General features: G+C 35.2%; 1 protein-coding gene across 1 annotated transcript in view; it reads right to left on the reverse strand.

The window, feature by feature from the left end:
* LOC109110613 (NACHT, LRR and PYD domains-containing protein 3-like) overlaps positions 1-22529 on the reverse strand; it is an 80972-nt gene that overhangs the window by 6948 nt on the left and 51495 nt on the right. Inside the window, exons 11-16 of the mRNA XM_042756138.1 lie at positions 19237-19359; positions 16719-16860; positions 15309-15550; positions 10777-10947; positions 10031-10204; positions 3490-3660 (exon numbers count right to left, since the gene is read on the reverse strand). Coding sequence (XP_042612072.1) covers positions 3490-3660; positions 10031-10204; positions 10777-10947; positions 15309-15550; positions 16719-16860; positions 19237-19359 — 1023 coding nt within the window. The remainder of the gene's footprint in view (positions 1-3489; positions 3661-10030; positions 10205-10776; positions 10948-15308; positions 15551-16718; positions 16861-19236; positions 19360-22529) is intronic.

Consider the following 22529-nt stretch of genomic DNA (forward strand, 5'->3'; position numbering starts at 1 on the left):
CTTGTACAACAACACCCCCCCCCCCCCCCCCCCTTCAAAAACACCAACCTCTGCGGCTAAAGTATTTAAGTATGTTTGAAATATCACAGTTCTGTTCATAATGTATATTAAAAAATAAAATAATAGGACAGTTTCAAAGTGGCTTATTGGAACACTAGTGTACAAACTTTTTTCCTACCACATGACAAGCTAACATGGTTGTCAGCATTAAAAAGGTATAACTGCTGCTTTCTGCCATGCAAATTTTGTTTGTGATGAAAATAACAGTACGTTTTCGTCAGTTATTTTACCTATGGATCGATGCATTTCTTGCAGATTTCTGCTCATTCGAAATTGGATACAGATGAAGTAGCACTGTAAGATTACATCAGAGAGTACCCAAAAACTGTCCTCAAGTAAAAGTACTTTTATAAGTATTTACTTAAGTAAAACTAAAAGTAATAGTCTGAATAGTTACTTGAGTAAGAGTAAAAAAGTATCAGATAAAAAAAAAACTGTTCAGGTAGTTAGTTACTAGTTACTTTGGATCATATACTGTATATCTATAGTCTATTTTTATTTAGATATATAGATATAATTTATGAATGCTGCAGAGAGATTTTAACAAATAACAGAAAATCGGATCACATAACACCTTTATTGTTATCCCTTCACTGGCTACGTGTTAGATACAGAATACAATATAAGGTGTTGATGTTTGTTTTTAAAGCAGTACATGATCAAGCTCCTGAGTACATAAAAGATATGTTAATTCCTTTACAGTCTCAACGCTTACCTTCGCCTCCTCTCGGAATATGCTCCTGTAACCGCCCCATCGTCTCGCGCTTTGAGGCTTAGTGAGTGGAGACCGCACTTTTTCTGTTGCGGCTCCTGCATTTTGGAATGTGTTGCCACTATCCCTAAAAACCTCATCAGGCATGGATATTTTTAAAAAGGAATTGAAGACTTATTTATTTAATCAAGCTTTTACGTTTGATTAGGTCTGAGAACTGTGAATGATTTGTTGTTTGATTCTCTTGTGTCTTGTTTTAATGTAATTAATGTTTCAGTATGTATTTTTAGAGTTGGTTGATCAGTTGGCTCTATGGACAGCACTTTGGGTCCATTCTAATGGTTTTGAAAGTGCTTTATAAATAAAAGTTGAGTTGAGTTGAGTAAGTATGTATATATCTTTTTTTTAGCCTTTACTCCAGTCTTCAGTGTCACATAATCCTTCAGAAATCTTTCCAATATGTAGCTTTCTATTCATCAAAGAATCCTAAACAAAATGTCACATGTTCCAAAAAATATTAAGCAGCAAAACTGTTTCCAGCACTGGTAATAAATCAATATATTAATATCAATTATATTAATTATGTATTATATATGTATAAATAACCTCTGACATGGAGAAGAGTGAAAACTCCTCACACGACGGCTAAGTTACCGAACATCTGAACATAACAAATCAAATGCACAGTGACGGGTCTTCTTCTGTCTGTTCTGCAAAATTTAAACAAAAGTATAATTCTGCAAGTGTAAATATTGTGGAAATATCAATATTAATTGTGTCTAGGCGAAGGCATTCCTCCTGGAACAGAGCTAACGCAGTTTTGGAGGGTATTCATTTCATACTCTGTGACAGCTTATTTAATGTAAAAATTATACATTGTATTTAATGTATAAGTTACACGTACAACAAACTGGTAATGTCATAGTGGTATCGTGTAATTGTAATTGACAGTACACGCACGGTGTTAATCTAATAAAGATCTTCATTGCTAGCAAACAATAGCCTTTGCAGATTTGCTTTCAAATGAGTGTAGATCCAAAGCCACATCTTCAATGCTCTTGATTTTCTTAAACTTTCTGTTACAACTCTTAATGAGAACCACTTCAGACGGCTCAGCTCGTGTGGCAGGGAACTGAACGAATCATTCAAACTGATTTGCAAACCAATTCAATGGTTTGCCAGCTGGTTTGATCAAGCCTTTGAACAGAATTAACTCAAAAGAATGAATCATTCGCGAATGGGCACGCTTCATTGCTCGTAGAGAAAAGTAGACGGCACGCTCTGGAATAAACTGAAGCATTTATAACTTGTATTGCATTAAGATAAAGTAACAAGAGGGGAGTGTCATTTCACAATAAAGTAGTAAAAGTACAGATTTTTCACTACAAATGTACTTGAGTAAGAGTAAAAGTACCTATATTTAAATATACTCCAAAGTATTAGTTACCCCCAAAAAATTTACTAGTGCTAGAAAATGAAGTTAATGTAACTCGTTACTACCCACTTCTGGATTACATTTGTTTGAATGAATTATTGAGAGAGCGACTGCGTGTGAATAAGTGTTGTAGCACTTGTTTAAATCATGCTTTCAGATGAAAATATTCAGTATCTAGAAGGAACAAACAAATTCCTTGAGAACTATAACATGCCGCTCATGTCCATTGGCGTCATCATAGCCTTAGGCTTTCACATTCTTTTTGATTTGAGTGATCCATCTGTATCAAGCTAGATAAATATGTTTAACATTAAATTTCACTCAAAATATACAGTTATATAATCACCCTATGACAAAAATAAAACCAAAAAGCTCAGAGTTTTAAAAAAACCCAATCCCAACTCAAAACAAAAACACTCCGAGTTTTAAAAAAATCCACTCCTCGCTCCAATCAAAATCACACCACTCCACTCACATACTCTGATTGTGAGTAACTGTTGCTTTCATCATGACAGATCTGTTTCAGAACCAGCCACTATCAAAGCAATCTGGCTGCGGGTCAGATATTATTGCTGGCGGGCCAGTTTCGTCTATTAACAAAATAAATATCATTTAAAAAAAAAAAAAAAAAAAAAAATCAAGCTATCATATCTGACTGATTAGCCCTAAGCAGCCACTTCTTAGTCTGCTTATGCCTTGGGCCGGCTCTGTACCAGTGTTAATATTACATGTAATATACAATGTTTAATTTAAAGATGATTAATTAAACACTAGATCAAAACAATATATAGCTGACTGATTATTGATGTTACATTGAAGCATCATTAAAGAGCAGTTACTAATTAAAGTATTTAAAGTTTTTAAATTACCTGATGGTCTTCAGATTATAGCGCTTATCCTGTAGTAAATCACTGAGCTGCTTCACTCCTGATGGTCCAGGATCATTTCCTGTGAGATCCAGCTCTATCAGGTGTGAAGGGTTTGATCTCAGAGCTGAAGCCAGAGCTTTATAACCTTCTTCAGTGATACTGCAGTCTGAGAGTCTGGTTTAAAATAAAAATAAATGTTTAAAACAATAATAATAAAAAAAAATCACTTAAAAAACAGTTTTATATCATAAAAATAATTAAATGTACTTTTCTCTTATAAGTAAAGAAAAAAATGCATCATTTGACAAAGGCATGTTTTTCTTGTTTATTCCTGTGTGCTGTCTTTAGTAATTTTAACTTTGATCAAAAGATTATGTTATGATTAAAATAAAACAATGATTCACCGAGCTCACCTGAGTTTTTGTAGTGCACAGTTTGTATTTTCTAATCCGTTCTGGAGTTTCTTTATTCCTGGATCTTGAAGATGATTGTTGCTCATGTCAAGTTCTTTCAGACTGGAGTTTGATCTCAGGACTGTAGCAAGAGCTGAACAGCTTTTCTCTGTTAGACCACAACCATGCAGCCTAGAATGATAAACATGAGAGAGAATTTATAAACATGAAATATCTGGTGCGCAACATTTCTCTGAGAAATCAATCACTGGGAAATACTGTTTTGTCACCTGATTCAAGATCAATCTACAATAATAAATGAAAACAACACTCACTGAAGAGCTTTGAGTTTACAGTGTTTATCCTGCAGTAGAGCAGTGATCTGATTCACTCGTGTGTCTCCTAGTTCACGTCCACTCAGATTCAGCTCTCTCAGGAGAACGGGTTTTTACCCACAATTCCAGTCACATACTGACAGGCTTCTTCTGCTGCAGGACCCAAAAACCTGGACACAGGAGAAGTAGACTGACATTAACTGCCATATGATGATTTATTGCAATCTTGTTTTAAAGGGTCTTCAGTCCTTTCAAAGCTTTTATAAATGTCTTTTTGATGGTTTAATTCTTTTCCAGCAAACTTTTGCATTTTACTATTTTAATAACACTTACCTCAGAGTTTTCAGTGTTTTTGATGTAAACCACCATCCCTTTTGTGAATCAATGAACTCCTTCACTCCTGATTGTCCAGGATCATTTCCTGTGAGATCCAGCTCTATCAGGTGTGAAGGGTTTGATCTCAGAGCTGAAGACAGAGCTTTATAACCTTCTTCTGTGATACTGCAGTCTGAAAGTCTGCAAAACATAAAGCTTAAATTTAAATAAATTGTAACATTTAAATTTAACATTGTGTTTCAAATTAATTAATTGCTGCATAATAGGCTGAGTCACAATATATAACTAGACACACCAGAGCTGAATACATTATCAGATATGATAAACAAACAAACAAAAAAAACAGACATGTAAACCACTTCAGTGTTTTTTTTTATGGACTACAGCCATATTTTCACTTTCCATCTGGGAGAAAACTCTCTCAACCACCACTGAGTCAGAATAACATCTTTGGAGTTTGTCACTGTTCAAACCTGGCAGAACTTGACTGCAATTCCATCACAATAAAACATTCAAATCATCAAGGCTTTCATCCAAGACTGCATCCAGACACTCGTATCATACATTTAACTAAATGGTTTAGAATAAGCTGTAGAGCCCATCTACAGAAAACGGTGGTCACACTCAGGTGGTTAACTGACTCCTTTTCATAGCTTCATCTCCGATTTCTCTAATGGTTTCATTCATTCAGTCTCATGTGCCCCTCCCCCATGTATGTGTGAATGTATGTTTGCTTGCTTACACTAGTTTTGTGTTAGCATTTAGATAATAAAAATTTTGTGCACAAATTACATAGGTTTCTGATTGTCACTGCTTTCGGATAATGTCCCTTTAACAAGCCAATCTTGTTACAATCTCTACTGCATTAGTGCTTGAAAGTTATTTTCTGTGGCCACAAAAATAATTTTTTAGAGCTGATATGAAATTACAGTGAATGCTTGCTGGACGAACAGATTAGTTGATGATAATAATAATTCTGCTACAGTTACTACTGACAGCTGATATAAATAACTGTAATTAATTATACTTAATTGTAATTATTTGCTACATTTATATTATTTTATTGCTAATTGTCATTTTTTTTTATTACATTCAACAAAGAATTCTTTAAGTTTTAATTTAAGTTTTACCTTGAGATAATACCACTGTTATGAGAGAAAAAATATATATTTTACAGTTTTTTCACCTCTGGAAGCAACCAGATTCAATAAATATATAATGTTAAGTGTAGGTGATGTTGAAATGCACTCACTTTAATATCTCTAGCTTAGATTTCTTCAGTCCCTCACAGATCTCTTTGACTCCTGAGTCCAGCAGACGGCTATTGTTCAGGTTCATCTCTTTCAGGATGGTTTTGGAGGAGAGAACAGTAGATAGAACTGAACAGCTTTTCTCTGTCAGCTTACAATTATTCAGCCTAAACACAAAAACAGCATTATTTATTATTCAGCACATATTCAGCACATAACAGATCAGCAGCTTTTCATATCTGATCCTACGTAATAACCTAACAGGACTTTTATACTGAACAAAATAAAGTTATATATCATGTTCACTCACTTAATTTTCTCCACTTTGCTATGAGAGTCCATCAAAAGAGCAGAGAGCTTCTCTCCATCCAGATCTCCTAATTTATCTTCACTCCAGGTCCAGTTCCGTTAAGTACTAATGGTTTGTACCAAGAGCTTGACTCAGATAGTCTACACGCCTTCCTGTGCAGCAGGGACTTTTCAAACCTACAGGAAGCAGAACATTTTTGGAAACTTTAAATTAGAAAATCTTGTTAGAATTTTACATATTTTGCAGCTCCCATCCTCCTTATGGGTCCAGTGTAGTACTAAAGTATAGTAAAAGAGTAGAATGTGTTAGTCATAATTGTGATAAATATTACCAGTTTTGCTTAATAGGGATTCAGTAAATCATGCCATTCTAATTCTGCATTAGCTTTATTTGTCACATTTAACTAGTTGCACACATCTGAATATGTCTTTGGCTTATTTCAAAAAACTGAAAGGCTTTTATTACTTGACAGTCTTTAATTTACAGCATCCACCTCGCAGTAAATCAATGAGACCCTGCACTCCTGATTGTCCAGGATCATTTCCTGTGAGATCCAGCTCTATCAGGTTTGAGTTTGACTTCAGAGATAAAGTTAGAGTTTTATAACCTTCTTCAGTGACACTGCAGTCTGAAAGTCTGAAAGACATAAAAACAACTGTTAAGTACTACACCCAAAGCATTAATAGCACCTGCTTCATTTGAGTTTCATACAATAGCTAAAGTTCTCTTTAAACACAGTTAAAAAAATAATAATTTTAGCTTCCATAATCTTATTTTTATTTTAGTTTTTTTCAATTAATCTAATCAATTGGACATTATAAATGTATATTATCATGAATAGATGAATAAAAATACACACTTCAGTTTCTTCAAGCTACATTGTGGATTTCTCAACAGAATACAGATCATCTCAATCCCAGAGTTTCCTAGTTTATTTCCACTCAGATCCAGCTCTATCAGTTTTGAGGGATTTGAAATAAACACTGAAGTCAGAGCAGCAAAACCTTTTTCTGTAATACTGTTGATATTCAGCCTGCAGAGAAAGAAAACAATTACAGGAACAATTATTTGGAATATTTTAGCCACAACCAACTTCATTAAGGAGGTTTTTTAAGCTGCTTGATATACAGTATCAGCTGTTAGACCTTTAATTAAGATCGTGTGTGCCTTTCCCCAAATCATACCCATTCAATTGAATTTTGCCACAGGTTAACTTCACTAAACGTGTAGTAACATCTATAAGCAATATGAATACTCCTGAGCTGAATGTCAACTGTCCCAGATAAGGGTATGAGTACTTATGCAATGGAATCATTTAAGTTTTTTATTTTAATAAATTCACTAAGATGTTAAAAACCATTTTGTTTTGCTTTACCATTATGTTGTATGGAGTGTAGACTGATGTGGAAAAATGGAAATTTAATCCAGTTTAACATAAGGCAGCAACATAAAAAAATGAAGCGGTGTGAATACTTTTGCAAGGCACTGTAAGTAAAAACATCTTAAGCAATTAAGTAAATAAGTAAACAATCTCTGATAAAAGCAAAATCAAATTACAAGCAATAAGATAAAATAAACATACCAGAACAAAGACGCAAAATATTATTAGTTTTTTTTCATGTAGCCAATTATTCAAGTACAAAATACTACAAAAAATGGAGTCATCAAATATGAAATAAAATAAAACTGCAGGGACTGCATAAATTAAATATGCTACAAATGTTTTTTCAGTCAAGAGCAGCAGGTACTGTGTATTAGGTTGCTGTCACTTTAACACTGAATGCACAGATTTAATTTATTGATACACATCTGACTTTCTCCCAACTGTTTATGCTCACTTTAGACATATTTGACTGTGTTTACCTGAATAGACGCCAAGTCAGGCATTTTGATACATAGTGTGTAATATGTAAATATAGTGTATTGTATTGTACATGCATACAGGGGCACCTGAAAGCTTGTGAATAGAGAATGCAGTTCTCTAGCACAGTTTATTGTGCTTTTAATAACTTAACAAGCATGTTACAATCTTCATTTTCTCGTTCACCATTTTTCTTTTTTGCTTTAACATGTCAATAAATACAAAGCTTTGTCATGAAACTACATGGCACTCAATCTAATATAAACACATCATTATTCACATGGCGCAGCTGATTGGTTTCTTTCGCATCAGCAGCCAATAAGCTGCTGCACAACATTCAAATAATCAGCTAATGCTTGCTGTAGCAGCTGCAGCACGCTTCAGAAAGCATCTGAAATCAACATCTAAATAAAGTGAATTCTCTTTTACTCATTTCACTGTGAATATTGCATGGTCCGCCTTATTAATTTCTAAATGAGCAACTATAAACATGTTTTAAAATAAGCCTCATGTTTAACATGCCTTGCATTCCTATGCAGGAGTGAAATGCTAAGCAGTGGCATTTATGTAACTGTGTTTATACAGCTGCAGCAATATTCTGTCTAATGTTTGTGACTGTTGTGAGAACACACCAACAAGTTATGGTCATACATATAAAGCAAACATAATAATCATTTGTGTTTGTTTGCACTTTAACTGGGATTCACTATATTTAGCTGCTTAACCTCTATGTCACGTTCATTCATTTTTATGGTTGATGTTTTCAAAAAACAAGTTTTAATGTTTGTAGCTGTACTCAGTGTCTGAGCCCTAATGGCTTTCTATACAAATAAGAGTTTAAAAAAATTTCAATGACAATTATCAAAATGTAATATAAACTGTTATTCTGTTTTAAAGATACATGTGCTGTATAATGTAAAGTGTACAATACTCACTTCAGTGTGTTGAGTTTACAGTGTCTATCCTGCAGTAGAGCAGAGATCTGATTCACTCGTGTGTCTCCTAGTTCACATTCACTCAGATTCAGTTCTCTCAGGAGTAACGGGTTTTTACCCACAATTCCAGTCAAATACTGACAGGCTTCATCTGCAGCAGGACCCAAAAACCTGCAGATGGGAAGATGGAAAAAAAAAGTTATAACATTTTTTGCTTAGAACCCTAATAGTCTGTTTTAATAATATTCTAATATTAACCCTTTCACACATAAGTTTAAAATATTCCAGCTGAGCTCCCAGTGTGAGTTTAACACAACTGTTATTTTAGAATGTGTAGCTCTGTATGCATAATCAAAATCTAACTCATTTATTTATCCATCCATTATTCAAAAAAAACACAAACACAAACATACAAAAAACAAATCTAAAAGGTTATTTATATAATGATCATCGTGGCAAGGGGGGAGTGGTTTAGCGGGGTTTGCAGTGGGAGGGAGCGGTGTGAGACGAGCGGTGAGTAAGTAGGTCAAGCGCAGAATCATGCAGCACGGAGCGCAGAATGACATTCAGAAGATTCTAATTACAGTGACTGGTGTGGGGAGACCCTTAAAATGGCCACTGTGACTCAGAAGTGGCAGAAAGAGGGCTTGTGGCCGAATGGATGGTGTTTGGACGAGAGTACAACCAAACGTGCTTTGAGTTTATGTTATTTGATGCAGGTGATCACGCCTTTGCTTATAGTTTTGACGAACTGAATAAATATCCACGAGCCTGAGTCACTCCGACTCCAACTTCTTCCTTTCCTTCTAAAACAAACTTCACTACAATCATATTAGTTGATCTATAACGACGCATGTGTTCCTCCATATTATTGTGTGAAAGACATGAAAATAAGTGTCACAGTTTGTAGTAAAACTCAAAAAACTAAGATAATGATGATGAAGAAAGAGTTATATTTTTATTATTGCATTCAGTCCATAGAAGACACAGGTAACATCAAAAAAGCATTAACGTGGTCAGACCCACTGAATAGAAACTGAGAGAACTTAAGTACTGTGAAAATGAACTGAACACAGCTGAGACAAATGACAAATCAATTAACAACCATGACAACAAACTAAGAAAAATGGTGCAAACTGAAAACAACGACATCCAAACTGAGTGTTAACATGATAGTAAGTGGCTGGTGAACTGTGAGAAGAATAGAATTTTTTTTTATTGTAAAATAGAACTTTATTGTTACCTACATTATATTAATAAAACACATCAAAATATAGCTGAAAGGATCATTATCGCTGATTCCATAGACGTTAATGTGTATTTTACAAACAATTTTTTTTTTTTTTGCTAGAACTTATCTAAATGTCTGAAGCCTAAAATAAATATTATGTGGTTGAAAATACTGTATAGTTGTGATATATGTGCCAAGAGCTGAGTGCATTAATCTCCGGCTGAGTGCCAGCCAAAGTGTGAAATCAGGTCTGACTCTGAATTTAGCAGTCGGTCACTTGATGCACTGAACATTGTAATCTCACCTCAGGGTCTTCAGCTGACAGTTTGGATCCTGTAGTAAATCATTGAGCTGCTTCACTCCTGATTGTCCAGGATCATTTCCTGTGAGATCCAGCTCTATCAGGTGTGAAGGGTTTGATCTCAGAGCTGAAGCCAGAGCTTTATAACTTTCTTCAGTGATACTGCAGCCTGAAAGACTAGAACATGGGTGAACATGGAACATTTATGTGATTAATTCATTATTCTAGAAAATAAAGAAATGACAGTTTACTTGTATGACAGATTAAATCAATGAAAAAAATAATTAAATTAATTCATAAATTAACAAAATAAAAACAAATTAAAAACAATTAAATCATACAAACAATTAAATCATCATACACTTTTTTTTTCATTCAAGCAAGAATGTTTCAGTGGAATGCTGTTGGACACTTGCAGCACTGGATTAGTTCTGTCAGTGAGCTCTCATGTGCAGCAGTCATAAACTTAAACTACCATTGTCATGACAACCAGTGCAACAGGACAAAAATGTTGACTACAGAATGACTACAACATTTTTTTCACATGATACATTGTGAAAATTTAACTACAGCATTGTGATAATGTTCAGGTGAGAAAAATTTTGCTTCCTGCAATTACAATTGTAAAATAATGTTTATACATGAGTATACACTCTATATAAACACAGACACTTTTTTACATGATAACTTACTTACTGATGAGCAACTATTTAAACGAACAAAAGACCCAGAGTTACACAGCAACTCACCAGAGCTTCTCTAGTTTACAGTTCTGTTTCAGGCCATCAGAGAGCAGCCTGACTCCTGAATCTTCCAGATTATTATTGCTCAGATCAAGATCCCTCAAACTGCTGGAGTCTGAACTGAGAACCGTAGCAAGAGCTGAACAGCTTTCATCTGTTAGATTACACTTACTGAGCCTGAAAATGAGAATTGAACATTGCATTATCCAATGAATCTCAAGTTGTCAAGTAATGTGGCTATGTGCTATATTATATATATATAACACAAACCCGATTCCAAAAAAGTTGGGTTACTGTACAAATTGTGAATAAAAACAGAATGCAATGATGTGGAAGTTTCAAATTTCAATATTTTATTCAGAATACAACATAGATGACATATCAAATGTGTAAACTGAGAAAATGTATCATTTTAAGGGAAAAAAATAAGTTGATTTTAAATTTCATGGCATCAACACATCTCAAAAAAAGTTGGGACAAGGCCATGATTACCACTGTGTGGCATCCCCTCTTCTTTTAAATAACAGTCTGCAAACGTCTGGGGACTGAGGGAGACAAGTTGCTCAAGTTTAGAAATAGGAATGTTGTCCCATTCTTGTCTAATACAGGCTTCTAGCTGCTCAACTGTCTTAGGTCTTTCGTCAGCATCTTCCTCTTAATGATGCCTACCAAATGTTTTCTGGGTGAAAGATCTGGACTGCAGGCTGGCCATTTCAGTACCCTCGGATCCTTCTTCTACACAGCCATGATGTTGTAATTGATGCAGTATGTGAGGTCTGGCATTGTCATGTTGGAAAATGCAAGGTCTTCCCTGAGAAGAGACGACGCCTGATGGGGGAGCATATGTTGTTCTAGAACTTGGATATACCTTTCAGCATTGATGGTGCCTTTCCAGATGTGTAAGCTGCCCATGCCACACGCACTCATGCAACCCCATACCATCAGAGATGCAGGCTTCTGAACTGAGAGCTGATAACAACTTGGGTTGTCCTTGTCCTCTTTAGTCCGGATGACATGGCGTCCCAGTTTTCCAAAAAGAAACTTCAAATTTTGATTTGTCTGACTGACAGAACAGTTTTCCACTTTGCCACAGTCCATTTTAAAATGAGCCTTGGCTCCAGAGAAAACACCTGCACTTCTGGATCATGTTTAGATATGGCTTCTTTTTTTTACTTATAGAGTTTTAGCCGGGCAACCCGTGAATGGCACGATGGATTGTGTTCACCGACAATGTTTTCTGGAAGTATTCCCGAGCCCATGTTGTGATTTCCATTACAGTAGCATTCCTGTATGGGATGCAGTGCTGTCTAAGGGGCCTCAAGATCACGCGGCATCCAGTATGGTTTTCTGGCCTTGACCACTTACACACAGAGATTGTTCCAGATTCTCTGGAATCTTTGGATGATATTATTATGCACTGTAGATGATGATAACTTCAAACTCTTTACGAATTTTTCTCCGACCCTAATAAGTTGCAAATTGGTCCCTCCAGCTGTTCCTTATATGTACATTTAACTTTTCCCGCCTCTTATTGCTACCTGTCCAAACTTTTTTGAATGCGTAGCTCTCAAGTGAAAAAAACAAAAGCTGGAGCTCTGCTCACTTCCTGATTGGTTTTTTTCCATGATCAATTCCGTATATTCCAGCCTATAGGTGGTAAGGGTTTGATCTCAAGCTTAACCAAGTCTTTATCACCTTCTCTGTAATATTGCATTTTGCATTCTTAGAAAAGACAAAACAACCAAAGATTAACTACTCATTGAATAATATCAAATTTTACGTTACCGGATTATACCATAGACTATAATTGCCCAGCACTCTCTAAAAAATGTTTGTCAAGATTATGTAGTATTCCCTTCTTACACAATTAATTTAAACCACATTTTTTTACTATTGTAAGTGACGTCAGATAATTATGCAATTCTACCAGATGCGATAACAACAGATAAATTATTGATTTTTGACACACAATTGGCGAGACTGATGTGGTTTAATGTTTCAACCTTGTGGGACCGCTGTCTGGGGATTCATTTTAGCATTGAATCATGCTTATATTACACTGCAGATTCCCAACCAGAAGTATGTCATGGCTGCGAATTTCCCAGTAGGGGTTGGAGATTTCCGTTACTCCAGATCTCCTATGATCAGTTCCTCACCAGATCCAGTTTCTTTCAGATGAAGGATGCCGAATTAACGCTGTCTGCCCAGAGCAGCACCCACCGTTCCTTTGAGTAATGTTACAAGATACGTGCTAGATCATCCCTGTAGAAGAGAGAACACGTAAAAAAAAAAAAAAAAAAAAGGCATAAATCTAAGCTAGGAAAACAACGTTATTCACTAATGAGATTTTTCATACAACACTTGTTGCAGTACGGTGCATTTTTTTAGATTTACTTACTTAAGCTTTCCAGTTCTCCCGGTTTCATTCTTAACAGAGTCAGAAGATCTTCATCCTGTGTCTCTGAGTTTAGTCCCCAGTCAAATCCGCTCTTTTAAATTTGAGGGGGTTTGAATTTAAAGCTTCAGCCAAAACACTACAATCTGATCCTTGATAGCAGCTTGTTTATTCAAGACGGAGGTAAAATCTAGAAAGCATTTTAGTTTAGACACTCACATTTACAGATAACATGAGCTTACTTAATGCAATGGATGATGATAGCATTACAAAAGCTGAGCCATATGGTTATTTATTCAGCAAATAAAAAAACTCCAGCAGCAGATTCAGTACTAAATAAAATGTGTCATCTGATAACGATAAAACTTACACCTATGTTCCTTTACAATGTTGATGGCTGCAGTAGAGGAGCGAGCCGCTTCGAAGGTCGATTTAGTGTTACCTTACAGATATCAGTAAAAACCCATCAATATAGTTGACTGGTTTTCATATCCCACAACCTTAGACGTTACATTTGTACTCACAAACTGCCTTCATATCAGCTAGGACATGTGACCTCAGTGCCTGGAGTGAATCAAAATTAATGTGGTTGAAAATGACAAAACTTGGTGTAACAAACGATCTATTTCTGTAATTTATTCACATCAGGTCATTTTTTTTTATTTCTCACGCATCACCTCAACAGTGTCTTTAATGGCATTTCATATCAATGTCGGAAATCAGACCCTCTCACCCCTGATTGTCCAGGATCATTCCTGTGAGATCCAGCTCTATCCAGGGGTGAAGGGTTTGATCTCAGAGCTGAAGCCAGAGCTTTTAACCTTTTCTGGTGATACTGCAGTCTGAAAGACTCTAGAAACGGGGTGAAAAATGGGAAATTCCGGTGATAATTCCATTTCATAGAAAAATAAAGAAAAGAAAGTTACTTGTACGACAGATTACTTTTCAAGTAATGAGTAAAGTAATGTATTGCTTTTAAAATTAACACACAAATTATACTGATTTACTTTTTCCAACACAATTAAAGCATTGTATCTTTTTTTCATTCAAGCAAGAAGTTTCAGTGGAATGCTGTGTATGTATTTGCAAGACTGGATTAGTTCTGTCAGTGAGCTATTCATGGGCAGCAGTCTAACCTAACTAACCCATTGTCATGACAACCAGTTGCAAACAGGACCAAAATGTTGACTACAGAATGACACAACATTTTTTCAATCTACATTGTGAAAATTGAACTACAGCATTGGGAAAATGTTAAGGTGAGAAAAAAAATTGCTTCCTGCAATTACAAATTGCAAAATAATTTGTATACATGTGTGTACATGCTCTATAAAACAGACACTGTTTTTACATGATAATTACTTATGATAAGTGGAACGATTTAAACAAACAAAAGACCCAGCGTACACGCAAATCACCAGGATTCTTAGCTTAACCAGTCTCTCTTCAGGCAATCAGAGAGAGCAGCATGACGCCTGAATATTCCAGATTTGATGCTCAGATCAAGTCCCTCAACTTGCAGGAGTCATGAACTGAGAAACTACAATGCAAGAGCTGAAACAGCATTTCATCTGTTAGAGTTAACTTACTGAGCCTGAAAAATAATAATTAAAAGACATTCCATTATCCAGAATTTTCAAGTTATGTCAAGTACTGTCAAGTATGTGGATATATATATAGGATATTCATAGTATGTTTATATATATATATTATATTATATATATCCAAAACCATCCCAAAAAGTTGGGACACTGTACAAATTGTGAATAAAAACAGAATGCACTGATTGGGAAGTTACAATTTCATTTTTATTCAGAATACAACATAGATGACATATCAAATGTTAAAACATAGAAATGTATCATTTTTAAGGGAAAGATAAGTGGATTTTAAAGTTTCATGGGCATCAAACATCTCAAAAAAGTTGGGATAAGGCATGTTGTACCACTGGGTGGCATACCTCTGTTCTTTAACCAGTCTGCAAACGTCAGGGGACTGAGGAGATAGTGCTCAAGTTAGGAAGGGAATGTTGTCCCAGTTGTCTAATACCAGGCTTCTAGTTGCTAACTTGTTTTAGGGCTTCTTTGTCGCATCCCTCTTTATGATGCCCTCCAAATGTGTTCTAGGTAAAGATCTGGAGTACAGGCTGGCCATTTCAGTTACCGGATCCTGCTTCTCCGCCACCGTGATGTTGTATTGAAGACAGTATGTGGTTCTGGCATTGTCATGTTGGAAAATGCAGGTCGTCCTGAAAGAGAAACGTCCTGGATGGGAGCCATGTTGTTCTAGAACGGATATACATTCAGCCTTGATGGAGCCTTTCGATGGTAGCTGCCCGTACCACACGATTTCATGCACCACCTCCATTCCATCGAGAGAAGGCTTCTGAATGAGCGATGATAACAAATGGGGGTCTCCTGTCCTCTTTCGTCCGGATGACCATGGCGTCCCAGTTTTCCAAACAACTTCAAATTTGATTCATCAGAACAGTTTTCCCCTTTGCCACAAGTCCATTTTAATGAGCCTTGGCCCAGAGAAACGCATGCGCTTTGGATCATGTTAGTATGGCATTCTTTTTGACCTATAGGGTTAAGCAGGGGCCAATGGCGAATGGCACGGTGGATTGTGTCACGAAATGTTTCTGGAAGTATTCTTGAGCCCATGTTGTGATCCCATTACAGTAGCATTCTTTCCTTTGACGCAGTGCAGTTAAGGGACCGAAGACACGTCATCCAGTATGGTATCCGGCACTTGCCCTTACGCACAGCGATGGTTCAAGATTCTCTGAATCTTTGGACTGAGACTAGCACTGTAGATGATGATAATTCAAACTCTTTGCAATTTTTCCCTGAGAAACTCCTTCTGATATTGCTTACTATTTTCGCCGCAGCATGGGGGAATGGGTGATACTCGGCCCATCGTGACTTCGGAGAGACACTGCACTATGAGCGGATCTTTTTTAATACCTCACTCATGGTTGCCAGTTGACCTCATAGTTGCAAAATTGAGTCCTCCAGCTGTCTTCTTATATGTACATTTGTCAACTTGTCCGGCCCTTCTTGCTACCTGTCCCAACTTTTTTGGAATGTTGTACGCTCTCATGGAAATCAAATGAGCCAATATTTGGCATCGTCACCCATGCCATTCAAAATGTCTCACTTTAACATGGGATAGGTTATTTATATTCTATTGTGAAAAATATAAGTTTGTGAGATTTGTAAATTAGTCCATTCCTTGGTTACTCACCAATTTGTACAGTGTCCAATTTTGGGAATCGGGTTTGCTGTGTATATATATATATATATATATATATAATTTTAATTAGTGTCTTTGAGATATAAAAAAGGCTTGCCTGCTACAAATACAATTTCAAGTGACAATTTACAAAATTCTTTAATTTAAATCTAAATTTTAAAGTTTTGACAGAAGGGAAAAGGATGAAGAAACAGAGATCTCTGAAGTTCAAACCAAAATTATTGTGATTATGCATTTTGTGAGCTTGAGTAGCTGATGCTGAAAATGTAAGTCACTTGAGTATTCTTCAGTCACTCACACGACTAGATTCTTCAAGTCCCTCACAGATCTCTCTCTTTTTGACTCCTGAGTCCAGCAGACGGCTGCTATTCAGGTTCAGCTCTTTCCAGGATGGTTTGGAGGTGAGGAGAGAACAGTAGCTAGAACTGAACAGCTTTTCTCTGCAGCTCACATATTATTCAGCCTGAACACAAAACCCAGCATTATTTTATTTTTCTTGTTTTTTCCAATACATACTTAACACACATCAGATCATTAGGTCTTTATTTATGCTCACAGATATTTCAGAGTCCTTTATAATGAATAAACAAAAGTTATAATGTATAAAAATCATGTTGACTCACTTCATTGTCTCCAGTTTACATGAGAGTCCATTAAAAGAGCAGAGAAAGTTTTCTCAACCCAGATCTCCTAATTTATCTTCACTCAGATCCAGTTCTGTCAGAAGTAATGGACTTTTACCCAGAACTCTTAGTGAGATTTCACACGCTTCCTCTGCAGCAGAACTTTTTCAAAAACCTGCAGGGTTGTAGAAGAGAATTAAAAATTTACGTTTTTGCACAAGAGACATTACGCTTTCCGTTTCCTCAAGAGTTTTGTGAGTCTTGCGATTGCAGTTAGAAAGCTTAGTCAGAGGTGTGTTTTAGCCAATTTGGAAAAAAGAAATCTCAGATACTTTTAATAAAAACAATAAAACACAATAAATAAAAAAAAATAATGTTTATATAAATAGACACATTTAAAACTGTTTAATTCATGGTTTTAAAACGTGGATTAATAAAACAAAAAAGGGTATTAATACATCTTTTTAAATGCACATTTTAAATCGCTTTTTAAAAATGCATTTGGAAATCGTTTCATCTATCTGCGCAATTGCTTTTCTTTTGCCATTTTGCCAAATGCTTTTCTTGTCCTTTTGCAAATGCTTTCTTTGTCCGTCCGTACAATTGAGTAAAAAAATGCCACTTGGACTGCACACACGTGGGAGCAACCAATCAACTTTCACCTCCATTTGAAGAGCCAGCTCCCTCTCTCAGTTGTAAAGTAAACACGCACTGTCATTGGACAGTGAGAAAAGCTGTATGTCATACAGCAGCGGGAGTATGAAGACGGGTTCAAACGACGAATAAAAAGTGTCAGAGGAATCTGAACGTGTTTGGAGAGGGATTGTGGATGATTTGTTAGCTTTAGCTGATTTCTGAAAAAGAAATTCTCCTCTCGGTTATCAGGGGCTGGCGCAAAATGCAGCATCGGCATCTCGGCAGCCCGCACTTCCGCATTACTTTTTATTTAAAAAACTACATTTCATACAAAATAAACACTATGTACCACAGGACTGTCATTTGTATGCAGTTATAACTAAATTTGGTTAATAAAGTCAGTTTATGCTTGATTATTCGCTGCATAAATGTTCAGGCTGCTTTAGGGACCGCCAAAGCAACTTTACCTTACAATACAAAAAACGAATTTCAATAATTAATTCAAAAAAAAAAAAAATATAGTTTGCACTGCAGGGCTATAGTAAAAACATTAGTAATCCAAGCATTTACAGCTTGCCAAGGTGTTCTATTTCACTGTTCTGTCTAATTGAAAAAAGTCATTTTATTTAAAACACATTGTTTTAACCCAGTTGGTGGAATTATCATTCGGTCCCTTACCCATCAAGCGCATTGATAGCGCTTCAAATCTTTCTCTGGTTTAAATTTACTGCTACAATACACGAAGGCAGTTTTGAAATATTTTTTCATGTTGATATAAAGTGGTTGCATACTGTTAAAACTGATTCTGGTAGTGATATCAACTAACTTTATACCGCAATACAGAACAGTGTCAGTCGAAAACGAATGTTCGCCTAACTAACCTAACTAACTAACCTAACTAACTAACCTAACTAACCTAACTAACTAACCTAACTAACTTTATACCGCAATAGTTCACCACTACATAAGAGAAAGCTGAAACTGTTGCATGTGTGTAGAATGTGTATGTGAACACACACACACACACACACACACACACACAACTACTGAAATATTCTGCAATTCAAGATGACAATAGGGAGCAAGATGTTATGTAATTTTTTATTTATATTTTAATAAACAAGCAGGTCAAATGTAAGCACAGTGAAGTTGTACTGTACTACAAAAATGTGTTTTAATTTTTTTTTCGTTAATTTGTAAAGTACTTTAAAAATGAAAAGAATTACTTGATGTAATTCTATCTCAAATGTAAAAATTAATTAAATCTCAAAAAATCTCAATTACAATTAAGTACAAATTAATTGTATTCAGTTGTGTTTTAGGTCCTAAAACTGTCCAGTACTTTATAGTCAAACTCATTTATATATAGAAATAATGAAGATTTCTGTGCCACCCCAAACTGGTTGCTGGCCCCTTCCTGGCCACCCCTATGAAAATATCCTGGCACCTTATACACTACGAAAGGCTTGTAAGTGATAATTTCGTGCGTCCGTGCAATGTGCACATTATGTCATTTCGTCGTCATCAGGAGGGATCATGGGCAAGCAGCACGCACACCTCGGGTCCGCGGTGCAGGCAATTTTCTTACGAAATCTGCGGGGACGGTAAGCGGTGCAACAGCGCCAGTGCGAGATGAATGTTGGGGCCAGAGCTGGAGTCAAGTAGGTGGTAATATGCCACCTGCCCGGTTTTATCAAAGCAGTATAATGGTGAGCAAATCCTTCACCACTGGGCGATATGTCAAGCCTTCATCCGTCAGCGGTTGAGCATATGCGCCAACCCAGAAAGAAGCTGTTAGGGGACGCTTGGCTATGTGACAGACGCGGACAGCGCCCAGAAGTGAAGTATGCCCGGCGCTTAAAGATGCGATAGATTGATTAGTATCAGAAATCTGAGTATCTCAAAAAAAAAAACCCTGTTTGTGAATGGGCATTTGATTTACATTTGAGAGAAACTGAGAAGATTGTAAACAAGGATACAAACTGGCCATCTTTCGCTGAAAATTGCCGTTCTAAATTCAAAGGCCATCTGTGTGATTTCAGTAGATCCAATGAGTTGAAAACTCTTGTTACTTCATACTTCAATACAAAACAATGCTGAACTTTGACAAAAAAAGAGATTTTAAAAGCTATAATAATGATTTTATAACGTCTAAATAATATTTAATGAACATAATAAATAGAATAAATAATATACATTAAATAAAAAAGATAATTATAAAAATAAATAATCCACTTCTGAAATCTAGTGGCCATAAAAATCTTCCACTTAGCATGGCAAATTTTCCATGAATTATCTCTATAAGTAAAAATAAAAAAAAAATGCAGATGTTCTTTAAAATAAATTTTACTCTGTAAAAATTTGAAAAATATAAATAACTTTGAGGCAAATTATATATATATATATATATATATATATATATATATATATATATATATATATATATATATATATATATATATATATATATCTATATATATATATATAAATATAAATATATATCTGCATTTTAAATATTGCATTTGTTATGCATTTAAGATTTATATTGTTTGGATTTAATAGATTAATATGTAATTTATGTTGGGCACGTGACTTGCTAATGTCACATTTATGATGGTTGCAGAAATAGCTGCAACTCATCTTACAGCTACAGACCATTTGTTTATAGAAGACTTGATATGTGAATCAAGCATGATAACTGAGGCTTTCAAGCTAAGAGCTTAAAATACAGCTTAGAAAGGAAGGCTGAGGGGTCATGCTTCCAGTTGGCCAAGAGCCGTTCATATAGAGAAATGGATGAAAGAACCGCTCAGCAAGGTTGCGAAATGCTAAAGCCATGGATTTCCTCCAAACATTCAAATAAGGTAAAATAATTAGAAATAAATTTTAATGTCTTTTTAATAGCAATTAAAAATTATTTGGAATTGTATATTATTTTTAAATTAATAACACAATGGAAATGTGTTCTACGGTCTGGGGTCTGCCATCAGGGGTTAAAGGGAATGTTATGTGAGACACTTTTTTTTCTTCTTTTTTTTACTTTTCTTTGTATCCTTCCATGCACAAGCTAGTAATGGGCTTTTGGTCATTGACTTCTGGCAGGAGGTTTTTCCAGTGGTGGAGTCAGGGGCTACTAGAATTCAGGGGGCGCTTCAACACTGGATCTTGCACACCTTTCGGCAAAATGTGCAGCAGCTCCCCTGCTCTTGTAGTGGTGAACTAGTGCAGTATAAAGTTATATATATTATATATATATATTATATATATATATTATATATACGGACAACATCTTCTCTCGCTTGACACTGTTCCATACAGTCGTCACTCCTAAAGATATCACTACCAGAATCAGACATGAAAAAATATTTCAAAACTGCCTTCGTGTATTGTAGCAGTAAATTTAAACCAGAGAAAGATTTGAAGCGCTATCACAGTGCTTGATGGGTAAAGCGCCCTTATCACATGCGCTTGATGGTAAGGGACCCAATGAAATTCCACTTAACTGCTAAAACAATTAATGTTTTAAATAAAATGACTTTTAGACAGAACATTTAAATAGAACACAATGGCAAACTGTAAAGCTTGTATTTCCTATTGTTTTACTATAAATTTTCTGCAGTGCAAAACATTAATTTAGAATGAATTATTGAAATCTGGCTTTGTACCGTAAGGTACCCTTAGAAACCTGTCCCTAAAGCAGTCTAGCTGATTATGCAGCTTAATTTATTTTGTTGAAATCTAGTTTTATTAACAAACTTTATGATAAATGCCTGAAAATGACTGTCCTGTGGTACATAATGTTATTTTGTTGAAATCTAGTTTTTAAAATAAAAAAGTATTACATAAAATTATGTCACTGGCCAGTGAAGAAAGTCCGTGCAGCTAGAAGTGCCCCTGATAACTGAAATAATTTATTTTTCAGAAATCAGCTAAAGCTAACAAATCATCCATAATCCCTTCTGAACACATTCAGATTCCTCTGACATTTTGTGTCGTTTGAACCTGCCGTTCATACTCTCGCTTGTAATGATATACATTAGCCTTCACTGTCCAATGATGGTTACATTTACAAGTGAGAGAGGGGCCATTCTTCAAATCGAGGGGTGAAAGTTGATTGGTTGCTCCCATCGCGGTAATTCGTCCAATGCATTTTTAACCCAAATGACAAAGCAGACAAAAGAAATAGAGAGAGAAAAGCGATTGCCAAATGGATTTTAAAAGGATTTAAATGTGCATTTAAAAAGATTCATTAATGTACTGTTTATTGTTTAATTAATAAGTTTTAAATACCCATTTATTTATACATTAATTTTTTTATTAAATGTATTGTTTTATTGTTTTCTTAAACTACATTTAAAAAACACAAAATTAAACATCTCTATGAATTGTCCATTTAAAAAGTTATTTATTATTACATTTTTATGGTGAATTATTAAATTATTAAATATTCATTTTTATTTTAACTGGCCACTCTCGTCTACATACAATAAGGTGCTTATTGAAATTATATTTAAATTTTATTATCAAAGATCTTTAGGTTTTTTTTGTTTTGGAGATGCTTGAGATAAAAAAAAAAATAAACATCCATCAAAAGCCTGATGTTTCATATTGATACATAATTTTCATGAAAAATAATCAAGCAACTTATTTGTTGCTTAGCCCAGTAAGTGCTCATCTTGCAATATTACTAATATAAAAGTTATGTTTACCTTATAAAAATCAGTTTACCACAACTTGAATAGGGGCATTTTAAATATGATATTAAAAGAGCTTGCTAATGCAAGACAGTTCTGACAGTTATAATCTTCCAAATGGCATATGATGTGATTAATTAAACACTGGATCAAAAC

The sequence above is a fragment of the Cyprinus carpio genome, unplaced genomic scaffold (assembly GCF_018340385.1).
Source record: "Cyprinus carpio isolate SPL01 unplaced genomic scaffold, ASM1834038v1 S000006805, whole genome shotgun sequence".
Classification (NCBI taxonomy): domain Eukaryota; kingdom Metazoa; phylum Chordata; class Actinopteri; order Cypriniformes; family Cyprinidae; genus Cyprinus; species Cyprinus carpio.